Genomic DNA, 21,289 nt, shown 5'->3' on the forward strand with positions numbered 1-21,289 from the left:
ATTGCTAAAGTAGAAGGCAGTTAAATGTGAACAGGCAGAAAACAATGAAGTAATGTTGAGAGATTTATTATAGAATCATCCTGAAATTCGGCAATTCCATGCATGCCAAATTCTTTTGTGTAGGTGTGATATACATATGTGTCAATACTGATTCCTGGCAACTGCCTGTACAGGTGCAGTTTTCTTGGCAATATTTTATTGTCTGCTTTCTAGGGTTGATAGAGAATGACTGCAAATTATTATTTCTTCTCTCCTTCATTCCAGACTTATTTACCTTAAAAGGTAACAGCAATGGGGCTCCTTGTGTATTCCCTTTCCAGTATGGTACCAAGTGGTATGCGGAATGTACCATTGAAGCAAGGACTGATGGTTTGCTGTGGTGTTCAACTACAAGCAATTATAACAAAAAAAAGAAATATGGATTCTGTCCTATGAATTGTAAGGATTTTTCAAGACAGGTTTGGATCATGAAGTGTTATTATGGCACTATGTATCTATGCAATGCTGTTGTATGGAGGAAATACTTGTTTTCTAAAGACTAATATTTGTTTGTTTAGTGAGAGAATACAAACAGATTATCTCCGGGTGGTATATATAAAAAATCAAACATCAAACAAATAGAAAACAATGCATACCATTAAATAGCAACTAAAGGAGTAAAGAATGATCAGAATTCATTATAGCATATAGCCCAGCCAATTGGAAAGTCTACTAATCCAGAGCCTGAGCCCTGGGGGAAATGCTAGGTCTTGACTATCTTTCTGAAAGGGTTGGGACCAATAGTGAAGATGGATGAATGTTATTCCAGGTGGGAAGTGCTACCAAGAAGGCACACGTCTAGGGTCCTTAAGGTGACTTCACTTCAGTAAAGGAGCCAGGTGTGTGTTCATTTTGTTAGACATGTGGGACTGCCAAATACTTTTGGGAGCAGAAAGTTTCACAAATAGTCTTCTCCTATGCAATGTATGGTGGTGGGGACTAATTTAGTATAGAAACTAAGTATGATCCTAGGAAGCAGGAAATCAGCTCATGTTAATGAGAAAACCAGTTGAATGACATTGGACACTGAGGGCAATGGCAAAAGGTAGGGAGGGAGGGAGGAAGAGTTGGAAGGAGAGGGAGAGAGAGAGAGACGGGGAGAAAGAAAGGAGAGAGAGGGAGGGAGATGGAGGAAGAGAGAGAGAGAGAAAGGAAGGAAGGAAGGAAGGGAGAAAGAAAACAATATAGGACTTTATAGCTGATCATCAACTCTTAGAGTTGCACCCAGAAACTTAGTGAGCTACTTCACAGAGTAGAGTTATGCAGACATAATTTACTGCATTGTTGACCAATTGATATAATATAATATAATGATATGTGGCAGGGCCACATCAAGTATGTTGCAATAATTCAAAAAGTATTATGGAATCAATGTAGTTAATATATGCCATTAATATGCAATATGACTCGACACTACATTGTGAATGATCAGTTAAGAACAACATATTTTATAAGTTAATATATAGCATACTATATAACTCATTTCTAATATGTACTTGGGTTGTATGATAAGCAACAACTATAGCCTTGTTTAGAATAGAATAGAATAGAATAGAATTTTTATTGGCCAAGTGTGATTGGACACACAAGGAATTTGTCTTGGTGCATATGCTCTCAGCGTACATAAAATAAAATATACATTTGTCAAGAATCATATGGTACAACACTTAATGATTGTCATAGGGGTCAAATAGGCAATGAAGAAGCAATATTAATAAAAATCTTATTATTAATAAGATTATACAGTCAACATGGGAGGAAATGAGTGAAAGGAATGATGAGAAAAACTAGTAGAATAGAATTGCAGATTTAGTAGAAAGTCTGACAGTGTTGAGGGAATTATTTGTTTAGTAGAGTGATGGCGTTTGGAAAAAAACTGTTCTTGTGTCTAGTTGTCTTGGTGTGCAGTGCTCTGTAGCGACGCTTTGAGGGTAGGAGTTGAAACAATTTGTGTCCAGGATGTGAGGGGTCAGTAAATATTTTCCCCGCCCTCTTTTTGACTCGTGCAGTATACAGGTCCTCAATGGAAGGCAGGTTGGCAGCAATTGTTTTTTCTGCAGTTTAGATGGTGAAGAATAATTCAGGAAAAAGTGGAACTGCATCCTGACCTTTTGACACATTTGTTTTGTACATTGCCTTCCGTATGTTCTTGCAAAATTGTCTAGCTTACAGGAAGCATGACAGATAACTCTCATCTCCTTCCTGAATTTTATAATTGAAGAATTTTCATTTCAAAGAATTCATTTCTGCCTTTTCTTTTGGAGTTAATATTGATATAATGGAGATACTGTTCTGCAGACCATTTCTATGTTAAACAGTTAGTATATTAGTAACCAGTTTTCTTCTCCCAAAGGTTCTTTTTCAAAAATCAACTGGACTTCATTTTTTCCTTAAAGATATTTCACTTCCACCCAAGAAGCTTCTTCAGTTCTTTTTCTTTTCTTCAGAAACATAGAAACATAGAAATCTGACTGCAGAAAAAGACCTCATGGTCCATCTAGTCTGCCCTTATACTATTTCTGTATTTTATCTTAGGATGGATATATGTTTATCCCAGGCATGTTTAAATTCAGTTACTGTGGATTTATCTACCACGTCTGCTGGAAGTTTGTTCCAAGGGCCTACTACTCTTTCAGTAAAATAATATTTTCTCATGTTGTTTTTGATCTTTCCCCCAGCTAACTTCAGATTGTGTCCCCTTGTTCTTGCGTTCACTTTCCTATTAAAAACACTTCCCTCCTGGACCTTATTTAACCCTTTAACATATTTAAATGTTTCGATCATGTCCCCCCTTTTTCTTCTGTCCTCCAGACTATACAGATTGAGTTCATTAAGTCTTTCCTGATACGTTTTATGCTTAAGACCTTCCACCATTCTTGTAGCCCGTCTTTGGACCCGTTCAATTTTGTCAATATCTTTTTGTAGGTGAGGTCTCCAGAACTGAACACAGTATTCCAAATGTGGTCTCACCAGCATTCTATATAGTGGGATCATAATCTCCCTCTTCCTGCTTGTTATACCGCTAGCTACGCAGCCAAGCATCCTACTTGCTTTCCCTACTGCCTGACTGCACTGTTCACCCATTTTGAGACTGTCAGAAATCACTACCCCTAAAGAACTGAGGAAGCTTCTTGGATGAGAAGCTTGTAAGACAACCATGACCTGGATGACTGATAATTCTTCTTTCTTCTTACTTGATCCTAGTCCCTATAAAGGGGGCACTGGAGCAGAAAAACTCAGAGGCCATGGTTCTATGATTTGTTTTGCTCATTTGTAGCTGCTGTGAACATATTCACATATTATGTTCAGTTAAAGTAAAAATAAATGATTTCTGATTTAAAAACAACTTGTTACACCATCTAATCAATGTTGTTTAATATATTATGTTCTAATGAAATTAGGCTTTAGACCTAGATGGACAAAAGACTGCTATACATGCATGCATGCATGCATGCATGCATGCATACATACATACATACATACAGTGTTACTATTTGTTCAAGCAGTTATCAGAAGTTGACTGTAATTCTATGCTTTGTGAAGCCTTTCAGAATTCTAGTGACCTTCAGCTGCGTTAACATTCCCTCCACATAGAACTTAGACAAGGTTGACTCAAAGGCACAAAATAGTAAATAAATCATGGAATCTATAGTCTAATATGTTAATAGAAAAATGGTGTGGGGAAGCCTGGAGCTCACATATCTGGAATGTAGCAATTTCAGGCATTAGTACAAAATTGCCTCTTTTCTTTGTATAAACCATCACTTAGACATCTAGTCTTCAGCTATTAAAGCCTTGTTTGTTTGTTTGTTTGTTTGTTTGTTTATTTATTTATTTATTTATTTGTTTGTTTGTTTGTTTGTTTGTTTGTTTATTTATTTATTTATTTATTTATTTATTTATTTATTTATTTATTTTTTTATTTTTTATTTATTTATTGATTTGATTTGATTTGATTTGATTTGATTTGATTTGATTTGATTTGTATGCCGCCCCTCTCCATAGACTCGGGGCGGCTAACAATAGTAAAAAGACAATATGAACAAATCTAATATTAAAAATAATGTAAAAAACCCCAATTTAAGAAACCAATCATACAACCAGACATACCATGCATAAATTTTATAAGCCTAAAGGGAAGGGAATATCTCAATTCCCCCATGCCTGACGACAGAGGTGGGTTTTAAGGATTTTGTGCTTTATGCTTTCTTTAGGCTGCTTGACCAAATAATTTTATTTTTAAATACAAATAGAATCCTCGCAGTAGTGAATTATGAAAACAATCTAGTTTTAAGCATGATATTGTTCTATTGTTTTAAAACCATGGGAAACCATATGGATACATCTTTCTTTTAACAGCTAATGAAGAGTACTTTTGGACTGAAGACCCCGTGACCAGTAGCAAGTATCAAATAAACACAGAAGCTGCTCTGACCTGGTTCCAAGCTAGTAAAAGTTGCCAACAACAAGGTGCCAATTTGTTGGGTATCACAGAGGTACATGAACAAATGTACCTTACAGGTAAATAAACTAAAGTCCATTAATATTTTGTTGTATTTCCTACAGTACAATCAGAGTTAAAATAAATATAACATTTTATTCCCAATCCTACTTGTAAGTACTGGCATGTCTGGGGTTATTATCTATCTATTGTTATTGTCACTGTTATTTGGAAAATCAGGACTCATAAATGCTTGGAAGTGATTCAGTTCCACCATGAACTATGAATGTGAACTGACTTGGTAGTTTAGGTGACACTGTTAGTATTCTTCTACCATAAACAATTTAGAATATAACAAGTTTTATAGCATTGTGGTTGCAGAGATATGAGAAGCAACTAACTGTATGCTTCTTACCTCCAAATAATTGTTGTAATTGTTGCTGCACGCTACTCAGTGTATATTCCTGAAATAGATGCATTGTTAAATGTTGATCCTTTTCCAGGGTTAACTTCTACTTTGAGTACTGCACTCTGGTTTGGTCTTAACAGTTTGGATTTCAACAGTGGATGGCAATGGAGTGGTGGCTATCCTTTCAGATATCTAAATTGGGCACCAGGTAATTTTCTCTTTTATTGAAAACATACATTTTAAAAATTTACTTTAATTTGTTTTTTTATTAAAACCTCATGTCACCTATTTTTTCCTATTTTATTTGGATAAAAGAAATTACAGTGATCTCTCGGTTAGCGCGGGGGTTACGTTCCAAGACCTCCCGCGCTAACCGATTTCCGCGTTATATTGGATGCGGAAGTAAAACTACCATCTGCGCATGTGCGCCATTTTTTTCATGGCCGCACATGCGCAGATGGTGGAGTTTGCGTGTGGGCGGCGGGGAAGACCAAGGGAAGATTCCTTCAGCCGCCCAACAGCTGATCTGCTCCGCAGCGCGGAAGCAGCGAGGAGCCGAAGATGGGGTAAAGGCAAAGGGGAAACCCCATCTTCGGCTCCTCGCTGCTGCCGCGCTGCGGAGCGGATCAGGTGTTGGGCGGCTGAAGGAACCTTCCCTTGGTCTTCCCGCTTGCCGCTTGCCAGTCCACACACGCCCCCCTGGATGAGCCGGCCACAGGGGCGAGGGGTGGGGATGAAGGGGCAGGACTTCCCGGGCGGAAGGCATGCTCGGCTCTGCCGCTCCAGCCGCTTTCGGCCGAGCCTCCCCGGCCAAGCAGCCAGGGAAGTCGAGCCAGGCGTGGCGGCGGCAGCGCTGCTTCTCCGGTCGCCCGGTCCTCTCCTGCCTCCTGCGCCGATGTTCCCCGCTGCGACGGAAGGCAGTCGCTTGGCTAGGGAGGCTCGGCCGAAAGCGGCTGGAGCGGCAGAGCCGAGCACGCCTTCCGCCCGGGAAGTCCTGCCCCTTCATCCCCACCCCTCGCCCCTGTGGTCGGCGGGGATGAAAGGGCAGGACTCCCTGGGTGGAAGGCGTGCTCGGCTCTGCCGCTCCAGCCGCTTTCGGCCGAGCTCCTGCCCAGTTTTAAAAAGAAAAGTTGACAGCCAGCGACTGTTCCGCTGCCGCCAGCATGGCCTGGCTGGCAGCGGAAGATGTAACGGAGCCCACGGGGGATTCGCCTTCCTCCCACCCACAGCCGAGACTGATTGTGGGCTCCTTCGCAACCTCGGAGAGCTTCCGGGGCATGAAAGCTCACGAAAACCAGGAAGCTCTCCGAGGTTGCGAAGGAGCCCACGATCAGTCGGCTGCCGGCGGGAGGAAAGCGAATGCCACGGGGCTGGGCTCAGCTCCCCCCTCGGCTCCCCCCCTTACCAGCCCCGCCGCGGAAGGCTCCATTCTGTTCCCTGCCGGCCCGATTGAGCGGCCGGCGGTCTCCATTCAGGGAACAGAATAAAAAAAAAATTATTTTTTAATATTTTATAAAAAAAAATTATTTTTTAATATTTTATTTTTTTAAATAATATTTTTTGAAAAACCGCGTTGCAGCGTTTCGCGCTAATCGAGAACGCGCAAGTCGAGGGACCACTGTAAATGGTTTCCTCAGCAGTTGGTAACTTTCTCCCTTCTACCTACTCTTTCTGAATGCTTTAATTCAGTGTCCCCCAAGATTTTGGGCAGCAGGAACCAGTACCACGGAGAGAGGTTTTTCTGCGAACTAGAGGGGGCAGGTTTACTGTGTTGCCTGGATCCCTTTGATGAGGCTCAGCTTGTTTGCGTAGCCTGGTTTCTGGCATGCCATGGACCAATGACACTACATGGACCAGGGATTTGGGACCCCTGATTTAATTCCTGTCTTCAGTTTAAACATGAACAGAAAAAACAACATAGGTTATTCTTTGGACAGTGTGGAATGCCATTGCCTGTACTTTGTGTTTCCAACGTACACAATCTAGGGAGGAAAAGTGCAGGATTGGGATAGAATGAATGTTTATTTATTTATTTTATTTATTTATTGGATTTGTATGCCATCCCTCTCCGGAGACTCGGGGCAGCTAACAGCAACAATAAAATAGTGTACAATAGTAATCTGATACTAAAAACGATTAAAAACCCATTAATATAAAAACCAAACATACATACATACATACCATGCATAGAATTGTAAAGGCCTAGGGGGAAAGAGGATCTCAATTCTCCCATGCCTGACGGCAGAGGTGGGTTTTAAGTAGCTTACGAAAGGCAAGGAGGGTGGGGCAATTCTAACCTCTGGGGGGAGTTGGTTCCAGAGGGCCGGGGCCGCCACAGAGAAGGCTCTTCCCCTGGGTCCCGCCAAGCGACATTGTTTAGTTGACGGGACCCGGAGAAGAACCACTCTGTGGGACCTAACTGGTTTAATATGTTTGATTGAATGAATGGTGATGAATGTTTTTAAAAAAATTATATTAGAGTTTTTAAGTCTTTTTATAATTAATCATTTAATAATAATAATTTATTAGATTTGTATGCCGCCCCTCTCCGTGGACTTGGAGCGGCTCACAACAAATAATACAATATAACAAATCTAATATTAAAAACATCTGAAACCCCACATTAAAACCATACAACACAATCATTTCATGCATTAACTATATATACCTGGGGGTATCTTAGTTCGCCCATGCCTGGCGACATAGGTGGGTCTTTAGCAACTTACGAAACTTACTTTTAGCTGTATTAGCAACTTACTTTTATTTATTTATTTATTTATCTATCTATCTATCTGTCTGTCTGTCTGTCTGTCTGTCTGTCTATTTATTTATTTATTTATTTATTTATTTATTTATTTATTTATTTATTTATTTGATTTGATTTGATTTGATTTGATTTTATTTTATTTTATTTGTATGCTGCCCCTCTCCGTAGACTCGGGGCGGCTCATAACAACAATAAAACAATTCAAGACAAATGTAATAATTTAAAAACATTTTTTAAAAAAACCATTGCTAAAGCAGACATACACACAAACATGCCATACATGAATTGTATAGGCCTGGGGAAGATGTCTCAATTCCCCCATGCCTGATGGCAGAGGTGGGTTTTAAGGAGTTTACGAAAGGCAAGGAGGGTGGGGGCAATTCTAATCTCTGGGGGGAGCTCGTTCCAGAGAGTCGGGGCCGCCACAGAGAAGGCTCTTCCCCTGGGACCCACCAACCGACATTGTTTACTCGAGGGGACCCAGAGAAGGCCAACTCTGTGGGACTGAATCGGTCGTTGGGATTTGTGTGGCAGAAGGAGGTCCCGGAGATATTGTGGTCCGATGCCATGAAGGGCTTTATATGTCATTACCAACACTTTGAATTGTGACCGGAAATTGATTGGCAACCAATGCAGAGTGTTGGTGTAATATGGGCATACCTTGGAAAGCCCATGACTGCTCTCGCAGCTGCGTTCTGCATGATCTGAAGTTTCCGAACACTTTTCACTATATTAACTATATTAATTGGATTTTTAGATGTATTGTTATGTTGTTCTGATATGTTGTGAACCGCCCCAAGTCCTAATAATAATAGGGAGAGCAAGAAAGGACTGAAAGATACTAGGAGTGACCCTATATTATCATATTATATGATAATAATATATTAATATTATATATTATGCAGGTATGAACCTAGTCTTTGTATTCTTACATATTCTGAAGATCTTTTGAACATGTTGCACAGTCTTCTCCATATGCACATCTCCATTAGGTTCAACAAAGTTTTACCAAAATTATGTGAGAAGTTAATTATATCCTTTTTGCCTTCTATTTGTTTCCTGAAGGAAGCCCTTCCCCAGAACCTGGGAAGATATGTGGAGCCTTAAATCCTAGTAAAGCAGCCAAGTGGGAAAACCTGGAATGTGATAAAAAACTTGGTTACATTTGTAAAAAAGGAAATGCCACTTTGAACAACTTCATCATTCCTTCAGGTATGTTAGCAATGTGAAGATAAATTGACAAAATTGGAAAATAGCAATGCCATTTATACTTACATACATTTACACTCTGTAACAGCAGTTTACAGAGTCATCATATCACCCACAATAATCTGGGTCCTCATTTTACCTACCTAGTGTTCTGTCTGGGTTTTCCCAGACCTCAACACCAACTGAAAAAACAGCCAGACACTCTGGTAAAAGCCAAAAGTATTTTATAGCTGGAAAAAATAAGCACAAAGGAAAACCTGTCTTCACAACAGACAGGCTATAATACGTTACAGCAGGGTCCTGATGTCCAGTCAATACCCCAAGCTTCTTGCTGGCACCCCCCCCCCAAGGTTTCAATAGTCCAAGGCACAAACCAGGATTGTAAGCCACCAAAGTTCACAGTCAGGTCTCACGAATCTCCAAGATAAAACTCCACAAGCCAGGAAGGGTGGGTCCGCCTTTTATCCTTTCCCAAGAGCACCACACCCAAACCCAGCTGTGACCTCTAATGCTGGAAATACTTAGCCAATTGAGTCCGTCTCTGATTAGCTCTCCTTTGTCGCATATCTATGATGTCTTGAGCATTTTCCCCTAAGGAATCCAGGCTGCTTGCTGGGGAGAGCTCCCCCTGGTGGGACTCTGGCTGTCCTTCTTCTTCAGCCTGGGATTCCTCTTCCTCGTCAGTCTGCACCTCCTGTTCCTCAGCCTCTCCCTCTGAGCTGGAAACCGACAGAAGGTCAGCCATTCCCGGAGGGGTCCCAGACTGAACCACAACACCTAGGAAGGATGGAAGGCTGAGTCAACCTTGGCCATTGAGAATTGAACTGCATCTAGCAGTCAGCAGATGCAGTTGAACTGAATCTAGCAGTCAACAGAAGTAGCTTGCTGTATTCTAACCACTGCTTCAACACAGTTCATAGTGTTCTTAGAAAAGATAGTGTTCTAAGTTTTCTTAAAATGGATTTGTGAATCCTGTTATAAAGTTCATGCCAAGGGAACTCTTTAAATTGATGAAGGCTGGGAGAGAACTTGGTTCTGTCCAAGTTTGATTCTTTTCTCTTTTTTTTTGCAGACATTTGATTACCCAAACAAGGAAGCAGCATCAGTATTAATCAACAATAGGAATGTTTCAATGAATTCCTATATAAAACTTTGGTAGGCTTAATTTAGGCATATGCTATCAATCCCCCCCCCCCCCATTATTTTCTCATCACATTTATGTCCCAGCATATCTTTAGAAGTTCAGGATGGTGTAGAAATAAATATTTTATCTTATTCCCCACCTCCCAATCTTGTGTATGAACCTGCACTAAGAGACACTGGGTGGCCCTTTAGTCACTGAAAAAACTTCCATGGCTGAAAGGAATAATTTATTTATTTACTCGATTTTTTTTAATGCCGCCCTTCTCCTTAGACTCAGGGCGGCTTACAATATGTTAGCAATAGCACATTTTAGCCGAGCCAGCATATTGCCCCCACAATCCGGGTCCTCATTTTACCCACCTCGGAAGAATGGAAGGCTGAGTCAACCTTGAGCCGGTGATGAGATTTGAACCGCTGACTTGCAGATCTAGCAGTCAGCTTTAGGGCCTGCAGTACTGCACTCTACCCACCTCAGCTCATTTCAATGCTTCTGATGCTAGCCTTTCTCCTTAATCATCATATCACACTGGTTCTTTTTGCTTTATTATTTTCCCTTAAAACTGTGAAGTCTACCAAGGCATGCATGAAGTTAAAGACATCTCTTTAGATTAAAAAAAAATCTGAGCCTACAAATGTCTAATTTTAGGATTAGACTGAAAATGAAGTGAAAATGTCATTATTCTTTCAAGCTTTCTTTGTTTCTTCACCATAATAATTGAGGGTGCCAAGGGAAGTGTTTTGCAATTGCACAGACAACAGGAAGTCAAACTTTTTGCTATCTGTAGAAAACATCCAGACAGTTCCTTAGTGCCCGCTCATCATAATCCCACAGAAGATCTTTTTTCTTCTTCTCTATCTTTCTGCTCCTCAATTTTAACTATCTGTATCCCTTTCTTAACTCTGTTAACTTTCTGTTTCCTATTTTTGACTCTGAAAGCTCAGGTTTCTGCATACATCAGTCTGTCCCTAGAACATTTTCAAAAAAGAATATTGCACCAATTCAGAAAACAGCTGTCTTCAAGAGTAAAGAGTTCCACGCTTCAACAACCCGATTACTAAAGTCATATTTTTTACAGTCAAGTTTGGAGCGGTTAATGTTAAGCTTGAATCTGTTGTGTGCTCTTGTGTTGTTGGGGTTGAAGCTGAAGTAGTCTTTGACAGGCAGGACATTGCAACATATGATCTTGTGGGCAATACTTAGATCATGTTTAAGGCGTCGTGGTTCTAAGCTTTCAAGACCCAGGATTGTAAGTCTAGTTTCGTAGGGTATTCTGTTTTGAGTGGAGGAATGAAGGGCTCTTCTTGTGAGGTATCTTTGAACATTTTCAAAGGTGTTAATGTCTGAGATGCGATATGGGTTCCAAACAGATGAGCTGTATTTGAGGATGGGTCTGGCAAAAGTTTTGTAAACTCTGGTAAGTAGTGTGAGATTGCCAGAGCAGAAGCTACGTAGGATTAGATTAACAACTCTTGAGGCCTTCTTAGTGATGTTGTTGCAGTGGGCTTTGGCACTTAGATCTTTAGTTATTAGTATCCTGAGGACCTTGACCGAGTGGGGATTATCTGTGATAATTTGTTTATTAAGTTTGTATTTGAAGTTCTGATTCTTTTTGCCGATATGTAGGACAGAGCATTTGCTGGTTTTTTAGATTTGGAGTTGCCATGTGTTGGACCAGTCAGAAACTGAGTCTAGGTCTTTTTGTAGGGTAGTTGTGTTATCAATGGTGTTGAAGAGTTTTACATCGTCTGCAAATAGAACACAGTTGCTTATGATGAGGTCGCAAATTGTCATGGATAACTAGGTTCTTGATAGATTTGTCTTCCAGATTGTTGGAAAACTTCTTTGGGTTTTGGAATAGTTGAAAACCACACCAATCCATCAGATAATAATGGTAGTTGAGGTGAATAGAACTTGTCTTATAGAGGTTGATAGCAGCTGACAAACATCTCTGGACCAGTATAGATACAATCCTGGCAAAAAAGTGATAGAAATGGCCTCTCAATCAAGTGTCAAGGCAACTATTCTGATGCAAAAATGAGGTCTGTTGTCTGTCTAATTATGTGGTTCAACCTGAGATTACCTAAAGAAGCTCCTGGAGGCCAGAAACTCCTAGGTCTTACTTTTATTTGCTAAATTCTATGACCAGTTATTCCTTTTCCTCTTTTAACAATATAGACTCTTCTCTCCCTGCTGTTCATGTAATTCTTTGTCTTTAACTGCCATACTAACTTCCAACTGTCATTCTTATCTTCGTTCTATTGTGTAGTTTTGAATTTTATCTCTAAAAATCTCTGGATTACTTTCTATCGCTATTGTAATGATAGAAATGTTCAAATGAATTCTTTATTTCTTTCAAATGTCGCTTAATCATCACTTTCGTCCAGCTGTCTGTTGTTGCTGTTATTTTCCAGTGGCTACCACTGCCACCCTCCTTTTCCCATTCGCCCTTTCTTGAGGCTTTCCTGGATTTATAAATTTATAAATCACAATCACTGTCTCCAATTAATCCACAAAATACTTCTCTCATTCAGTCCCCATCCAAGGGACCAAGACCCCATGGTACAGGACAGGGGAAAACCTTAACAGAGGATCATTTTCCACATCTGTTCTCCTTGACAGCTGGACACTAAGTCTCCTAGGTCTTACTTATTCCATCCCGAGGCAAGGTAAAGGACCTTGATCATTTAGCTGAATAGTCTAATAACTGACAACTTCAAATCTCAACCAATGAATGCTCTGCCTTACACATTGGTAAAAAGAATCAGAATTCTAAATACATACTTGGAAGTAATGAACTCATCCAACTCTCACCCTATCAAAGACTTTGGAATACTCATATCCAATGACCTACGTGCCAGAGCTCACTGTAACAATATTGCTAAAAAAGCACTAAGAGTTACAAACTTAATCTTACGTAGCTTCTTCTCCAGAAACACTGAACTACTAACCAGAGCTTACAAAACAGTCATCAGAACAATACTCGACTACAGCTCGCCTGTATGGAACCTAAATTGCATAACTGACATTGACACAATTGAGAGAGTCCAGAAAAGAATATTCCTTCATTCTTCCTCTCAAAACAAACTACCTTACTCCTCCAGACTTCAAATACTACGGTTAGACAATCTAAAACTACATCGCCTCCGAACTGATTTAACTGTTGTTCATAAGATCATACACCATAACGTCCTTCCTGTTAGTACTTGACCTTCAACAACAATAACACAAGGGCACGTAATAGATACAAACTAAATGTAAATTGCACCAAACATGACTGCAGAAAATATGACTTCAGCAACAGAGTGATCAATACCTGGAATTCAATATCTGACTCTGTTGTTTCCTCCCGTAACCCTAAAATCTTCAACCTTAAATTATCTACTGTTGACCTCTCCCCTTTCCTAGGAGGTCTATAAGGGGCTTGCATAAGTGCACTCTTATGCCTACTGTCCGTGTCCTTCTGTCCTATTATCCTTTTTATCACTTCTTTATACTTTGTTATGTTAATAAAAACAATAATTCTATACTTGTTTGACAAATATAATAGATAGATAGATAGATAGATAGATAGATAGATAGATAGATAGATAGATAAAGTAAGTAAGTAAGTAATCAGGAAAAGTACAATTTGACCATAAAAACATATTTGTTAATTATCTCAATGTGTCATACCAATTCATTGGTTTACTTTTCTCTAATTTCTGCTTAGCGTTTCCTGAAAATGGATCCAGGTGTTTCCTGAACATATTTATAGCTTGCTTTCTCTCTGAGCTTATCTACATCACCTGAACAGGCGCCAAACCATTTTTGGAAAGTAAAAACAAAATCCATTGATTTGTATTGACTTGCTCTCATTACAAATGCAAAAATTGTGTCTATATTTCTGCTTCCATTTTAAAGAAACTTTCTTCCATATTGTCACCTCACATGTTTGTCTTCTTTGCTTGACTGACAGCTTTGTTACACAGTTGTCCACAAAATACTTTGCAAAGGCACAAACAGCCCCTAAGATGAACTAATTATAATTCCCTTCTATAAAGTTTTCAGTGTTATGATTGCATATTTATGATGATCACAGCATTCTTTTGTAAAGAGCTGTGGTGTGCAGAGGTTAGAGTGCAGTACTGCAGGTACTTCTAGTGACTGCCAGCTGTCAGTAGTTCAGAAGTTTGATTCTCACCAGCCCAAGGTTAACTCACTTTTCATCCTTCCGAGGTCAGTAAAATGAGGACCCTGACTGTTGGGGACAATATGCTGATTCTGTAAACTGCTTAGAGATGACTGTAAAGCAATGTGATGTCTAAGCCTAATAGCTATTGCTGTTGCTATCCTGCAGCCATGTGATACTAATTTGAAGACTTATTTTCTGCAAATGATAATAATCAGAACTGCAGAAAAAACAATTGCTGCCAACCTGCCTTCCATTGAGGACTTGTATACTGCACGAGTCAAAAAGAGGGCGGGGAAAATATTTACTGACCCCTCACATCCTGGACACAAATTGTTTCAACTCCTACCCTCAAAGCGTCGCTACAGAGCACTGCACACCACGACAACTAGACACAAGAACAGTTTTTTCCCGAACGCCATCACTCTACTAAACAAATAATTCCCTCAAGACTGTCAGACTTTCTACTAAATCTGCACTTCTATTCTACTAGTTTTTCTCATCATTCCTTTCACCCACTTCCTCCCATGTTGACCGTCTGACTGTAACTTGTTGCGTATATCCGAAGATTTTTATTAATATTGCTTCTTCATTGCTTATTTGACCCCTATGACAATCATTAAGTGTTGTACCACATGATTCTTGACAAATGTATCTTTTTATTTTATGTACGCTGAGAGCATATGCACCATGACAAATTCCTTGTGTGTCCAATCACACCTGGCCAATAAAATTCTATTCTATTATATTCTAAAAAAAATTGTCAATAAGCAAAGTAAATGGAGAAGCTGGCAGGAAGTCAAAGTAAGTCATGTGATGATACACATAATAATATGCAATGAGTCACTTAACAACTGGAATTGATACCATAAGTTGAGCACATGATGTTTCATTTAATGATTGCATTACTTAGTGATGGAGTAGTCAGTCCCAATTATTATTAGCTAGCGAGGACTAACTATATTTTAATGTTTGTTGTTGGCCTATATGTGTATGCATTTTGATTTTTTTCCCCATTTGTCTATCTACTCTTAATTCAATTTTGTAAATATATGAAATAAGTAAAGAGCTATATGTAGACCTCCATAGGAAGAAAATCTATTGGATTTGCTATCCTATTATCCTATAATAAGATATCCAATGAGTTGATGTGGTAGAATAGCATCTCTGGAATGAATATAATGTAAACAAAGTCTTCTACTCCAGACTGGATTTTTAAATCAAGTTTATAATCAGGTAATCATGAACATGAGACCCAAGTAGTTTAAAAATCCAGTATGGATATGCCCTCTGTGTAGGTGTGTGTGTCTGTGTGTACATATATGAAAAAACATATATATGTTTGATATACTGAGCAATTTATTTTTAGAATCATGTACTTATTAATAATATATGATTAGACATAAGTCAAAGGATGCTAGCTTACATTTTAATATTTTAATAAATATTTATAGCATTTTTAAAAAATCTGATTTTAAATGAAGTAAGGTTGCTACAACAGTTTGCACATCAGCATGAATGTTGACAATTTCTCCCTTTTAAGCTCAACTGCATCACAGGAAAAAAGAGAAGAAGAAAAGTAAAAACCAAGTATGCAAGAACTCTTTTATGAAGTCTATTTAAACAATTAGCTATGGTTGGCTGAACATTAATGTCATGAGAAAATTGCAATATTTAAATTCACAGACTACACTATGTGAAACTGAAATAAATCCTACTATGGCTAAAGTTGATTCACAAACTAGGCCTTTATTAGGGTTCCTTATAATTACCAGTTTAATTGGAAGAAAATCAGAAGAAAGAAGTGTGAAATGAATGCAACTGTCTCTTCCTGATTTAGGGAAGCATGTTAGAATAGAATAAAATCGAATTCTTTATTGGCCAAGTGTGATTGGACACACAAGGAATTTGTCTTTGGTGCATATGCTCTCAGTGTACATGAAAGGAAAAATTATATTCATCAAAAATCATAAGATACAACACCTAATGATAGTCATATATTACCAAGAAGCAATCAAATCACACTAGGGAACAAATAAAACAATATAAATAGTAAAGATACAAGCAACATGGTTACAGTCATAGTGGGAGGAGATAGTAATAGGAAGGCTGAGACGATATAATAGCAATACTGTCTTAATAAATACTTTGACAGTGTTGTGGAAATTAGTTGTTTAGCTGAGTGATGGCATGGGGGAACAAGCTGTCCTTGTGTATAGATGTTTTGTTGTGCAGTGCCCTATCGCATCATTTTCGGGGTAGAATTTGAAACAATTTATGTCCAGTATGTGAAGGGTCTGTAGATATTTTCACAGCCTTCCTTTTGACTCATGCAGTATACAGTGTGAATGCTTGCAAAGACGCTCCAGTTTTATGGTTGCTGTGTAATCAATGAAGACAATAGAATCCAATTCCAACAAAAGATGACAGCAAAACATTATATTTTCTGTATCTCTTTACTGGCATATTGATATTCCAGGTCTTATTAAACATTCTCGTACTCTCTCGGGCATCTCTAAATTCTTAAATCATTATCAAACTCCAAATACTGCACCACCTGCTTCAAGGTACCAAGCCATTTTTCTTTAGCTGATTTTCGGATAGTACTAACATGATTTTCTTTTTAAAGTTAGGTTTTCCTAATTCCATATTCAGCACTCTTGAAATTTGCTTTGAGATATTCCCAGTTATCTGATTCCCCAGTTATTTCAATAATCTGTTCACTGGAGTTAAATAGTGGTATAATATTGCTGCTGGAACTAATATGTTCTACTCCAGTTGGATGTGACAGCTCCAGTCCTCTTTGCCAAGAATGATATGACTTTCCAAGAAAGGTGATGGTGAATGAGTAATACATTCAATCTAACTTCTTTGCTTTCAGATTGTTTCAAAAAATAACAGGAAAATAACTTCTGAATCTATCCATGTCCACCTCTCCCCTGTCCTGTCCTAACATAAGCAACCTTACAGTAGCAAGTAGTTATTGATTAAATGATGGGTTTGTAATTGAGACAATAATTATATATTGTATATATAATTCATGGCTGAGAAGTTATATACAAATGCTAATATATATTTAGTCTAGTTCCCATTTTATGTATGCTAATGATGTTATCTAGTTGGTTAATGTTTGCAAGAAAACCATCAAGCCCAGAGAGCATTTTAGACCCCTCCTCAACCAGCACACAGGATTGAGATGGGCAGCCATATAAATGCAATCAATCAATTAACAAACATCTGAACTAAGCAGAGCTTTTATTATTGTTGATGTTATGATGTTTTTCAGATTCTAATATACTGGCTGATTGCCCTGAAGGATGGATATTTTATGTGGGTCAATGTTATAGGATTCGCAGACAAACTACTTCCTGGCAAGACGCTTCTAGTTTGTGTAGAAAGGAAGGTGGTGACCTGGCGAGCATCCATAACGTGGAAGAGTACAGTTTTATTATTTCTTTGCTTGGGTATAGTGAGTATCAGTTTGGGTTTCTGTGAATGTTCAGCCATTTCCCCAAAACATGATTGGTTTAGTTGAAAGGAAGAGCAGTGATTTATTTTGACAATACCAGTTTCATATATCTCACTAAATGATTAAGACTTTAAGAGATTAAGAGAGAACAGGAACAAATAAGTTGAAGAGCATTATTCCCACCCTTGAGAATTTCACTATTGTTTTCTTTTATTTTGAAAGAAAAATTTAAAGCACCTTGTTCTTATCCAACTAAGAAGAACTTGGAGAATAAAAAAATACTCCCACGAGATACTACTCTGAGGACTCCAGGAGCAGGAAGTAGCATTCAAAGTTTGAATTTTCAACTGGCAGTTGAATAAACCTTTGCTTTTTCTTGCATTTTCACATCAATTTGTTGCATATTTAGACCAGTCTATTAGCTTAACTAAACATACTCACATTATCCAATCCATCCATCATGATTAGAAAGCTTTGCTTGAAGGTGTGGCAAGCAATGTCTATTGATCTTTTAGGAATTGGAAGGGAGGAATTAGTATAATTCATCCTGTGGATATAGAAGGTCACAAGTTCAAATTCCTGAGCTCGAAGGATCTGATATTAAATGACTGAAAAACTTTTAGCTTAGATTTTTGAGGAACCGCTGCTAAATGTGTCTAAATATTTCATGACAACTGCATTATTTGGTTTTGTTCAAAGCTGCTTGCTTAAAAAAATATGTTAAATGGGGTTTAATATTCAACCACTGACGGTTTTTCAATAGTTAGTAGAAGTAGAATAAGTAATACAGTAGCAGCAGACAAATATTGAAGCTCCATAATTTATGTAAGCTACAAGATTAAAATCTTCTTACTACAGGATTACGATTTATATGATGCAGAACTTTTAATTTGGAAGGCTTATGTTCTTTGGAATGATTAGATACTGGACATATCCATCAGACAGATTAAACCTGTGCAACTTCTCCACATATGAGCAGCATAACTGTGGTGGATTGCAAAAAATATTTTTATGCAATGTTTGTTATGCATTTCAAATCTAGAAACTGTTTCAGTTAAAATGAAATGTTGAGAATTTTGAATAGACCACAATGTTCCGCACTTGAGAGAAGGATTCTTCTTCTTGCATCATAATGTCTCCAATGTTGGTTATAGGATGTGTAGGGATGGGTGGGAACGCAAATAGGAAAACCTTGTGAAAATTTCAGGAATTCAAAAAGCCGAACCTCTGTCATGAGACAAATGACAGTAAGAACAGGAAGCCAAATAATATAGTGTGCTCTGCTCTTTGGATTTTGTACAAGTCAGAGGAAATCATGTGTTCATTTTATTCATAGTATTTTAGCCCCATGGAAAGGAAACACCTGTTATATTTTGGCATAGAGTCAGACTCTTCTATGTAGGACATTTTAAAGTTATCTCCTCTTGTTTAGTGATTGATCGGTATAAAAAATGCCTGCACAAGGCATCCAATTAGAAAATTATTACTGAAAAGCAGCCCCTTCATATTTTAGCACTGTTCAGTGGAGGAAAGGTTGAAACCATTCCTTATATATATATCTCACTTGTAAGGCAAAGATTCCTGGATCCATAGGAATGAGAACTGATTGGCAGGATGGAAGGGGCAGAGATGTCTAAATACAGCCTTACAATTTTCTATCTGTTTCATTGTTTATGATGGGCAATGGTTACTGAGAATAAAGAAGATGATCTTGATGGAATCATGCAGGCAAAAGGATCGGAAGTATTTTTAAAAAAATCCAGAACAAAAAGTTAACATTCATAAATGGCTCAGCCCAGCCAGAAACACCCCTGATTTACTGAGCTAAAAGAAGGAAGAGGGGGTACAACAAAGACTTCTAAAGTTCTATTATAGACTATTTCAATAAGTGTAATTTTTATCTTCATGTGGAGTTGATTTCCTGGTCTGGTCTACCTAGTGGGATTGACAATGCTTGATCTGCTTTCATATAACCCAAACATAGTAGGAAAGAGTTAGTGGAGAATTTTTGGGTGACTTAATCTTACTGACTGGGAATTCTGGGAACTTTTTTAACCTTAAAAATGTGCATAATATCCTTTCAATCCATTCTTTCAAAATAGTTTGAAATATTCTAAAATCACATTAAACAAGCACACTAAAACCTTCACTAAAATGGAAAGTAAACTATAAACAATAAAAACTTAAGAAGATTGATTATTTAGAAAAAAATTATTGCACAATATAAATTGAAAATATTAATATACTTTTTGTTTGCCTGCAATGAATTAGAACAAAGTGATGAATTATGGATTGGCCTGAATGATCTCAAGATTCAAATGTTCTTTGAATGGTCAGATGGGAGTCCTGTTACATATACCAAATGGCTCCGTGGGCAGCCAACTCATGCTAATAACAGGCAAGAAGATTGTGTGGTAATTAAAGGAAAGGTAAATAAAGTTTTGACATCTTCACTATATTCTAATGAAATATTGTAAGAATCCACTTAATACTTGACTACTATATATAGCCTACTGATTGAATCGAGAGAATATTTTAAGTTTATTATGAGCCACAATGGAACAATGGTTAGAGTCCAATACTGCAGGTTACTTCTGCTGATTGCTGGCTGCCTGCAAGTAGGCAGATGAAATCTCACCAGGCTCATGGTTGACTCAGTCTTCCATCCTTCTGAGGTGGGTAAAATGAGGATCCAGATAGTTGGCAAAAAAATATGCTGATTCTGTTAACAGCTTAGAGAGAGAGCTATAAAGTACTGTAAAGTGGTATATAAATCTGTGCTATTACTATTATTGAATCTGTTGACATGGCGAATCCTCAATGTTAATACCTCAAGTTGACCAGGTAGTGGGGATATTGAAGAAATGGCTGAATAACGATAATAGAAATAGAGCAACAGCATTAAAAACAAAGAGTTTTAGGATCTGCACTACTACATACTAGTTTTTACATTAACTTTAAATAACAAATAAATAAACAATGAAATAGTAAACATTTTAGATAATTTCCCACCTCTTTTTAAATGAACTGAGCTCATGTTTTGCATTTAAAGGGTCCCAAATTTGCTCTCTAACATTTCTAAAATAAGGTGGGGAAAACTGTCTTGTCATCACAAGAATAAGGCAGTAGCCTGCAGAAGAAACAACAAACTTTGGTAGACCAGCACAGAATCTATAATCTGCACCAGTTCTCATATCACTTCACAAGTGTCATTTTAAAATCTGTGTTTTATTTTATGTTTTTAATTTGTTACTATAATTTAAATTCCCTTAGTGATAAAAATATTCTTTTTATAAAATCAAGAATAATAAATTATATAATATAGTTTTGGGATTTTATGGCTATGAAAGATTAGGCGGTGCCAGCAAAACAACTCAACTGCGTGAGACCTAAAGAAGATGGAGACATAAAGCCACCATCCTGAAAGATAATACACATATCTCATTGACAAATGATTGAGGAATTCTGACGTTTTCTTCTTCTGCCCAACACAGGATGGATATTGGGCAGATGAACCTTGTGACATGGAATATGGATACATTTGCAAAAGGAAACCTTTAAAACAAACACCAGAAAAGGAAATAATTGATGAAGGATGCTCGAAAGTAAGTAGAAAATTGACGATATGAAAGTGCTAAGTAGT

The 21,289-nt window shown here is 38.0% G+C and overlaps 1 protein-coding gene across 1 annotated transcript in view; it reads left to right on the forward strand.

Annotated features, from left to right (window-relative positions):
• Positions 1 to 21,289, forward strand: part of MRC1 (mannose receptor C-type 1) — a 71,448-nt gene that overhangs the window by 8,590 nt on the left and 41,569 nt on the right. The window contains exons 3-9 of the mRNA XM_070726467.1: positions 265 to 438; positions 4,399 to 4,560; positions 4,984 to 5,097; positions 8,722 to 8,868; positions 17,464 to 17,646; positions 19,918 to 20,075; positions 21,141 to 21,251. Coding sequence (XP_070582568.1) covers positions 265 to 438; positions 4,399 to 4,560; positions 4,984 to 5,097; positions 8,722 to 8,868; positions 17,464 to 17,646; positions 19,918 to 20,075; positions 21,141 to 21,251 — 1,049 coding nt within the window. The remainder of the gene's footprint in view (positions 1 to 264; positions 439 to 4,398; positions 4,561 to 4,983; positions 5,098 to 8,721; positions 8,869 to 17,463; positions 17,647 to 19,917; positions 20,076 to 21,140; positions 21,252 to 21,289) is intronic.

Source organism: Erythrolamprus reginae, chromosome Z (assembly GCF_031021105.1).
Source record: "Erythrolamprus reginae isolate rEryReg1 chromosome Z, rEryReg1.hap1, whole genome shotgun sequence".
Classification (NCBI taxonomy): Eukaryota; Metazoa; Chordata; class Lepidosauria; order Squamata; family Dipsadidae; genus Erythrolamprus; species Erythrolamprus reginae.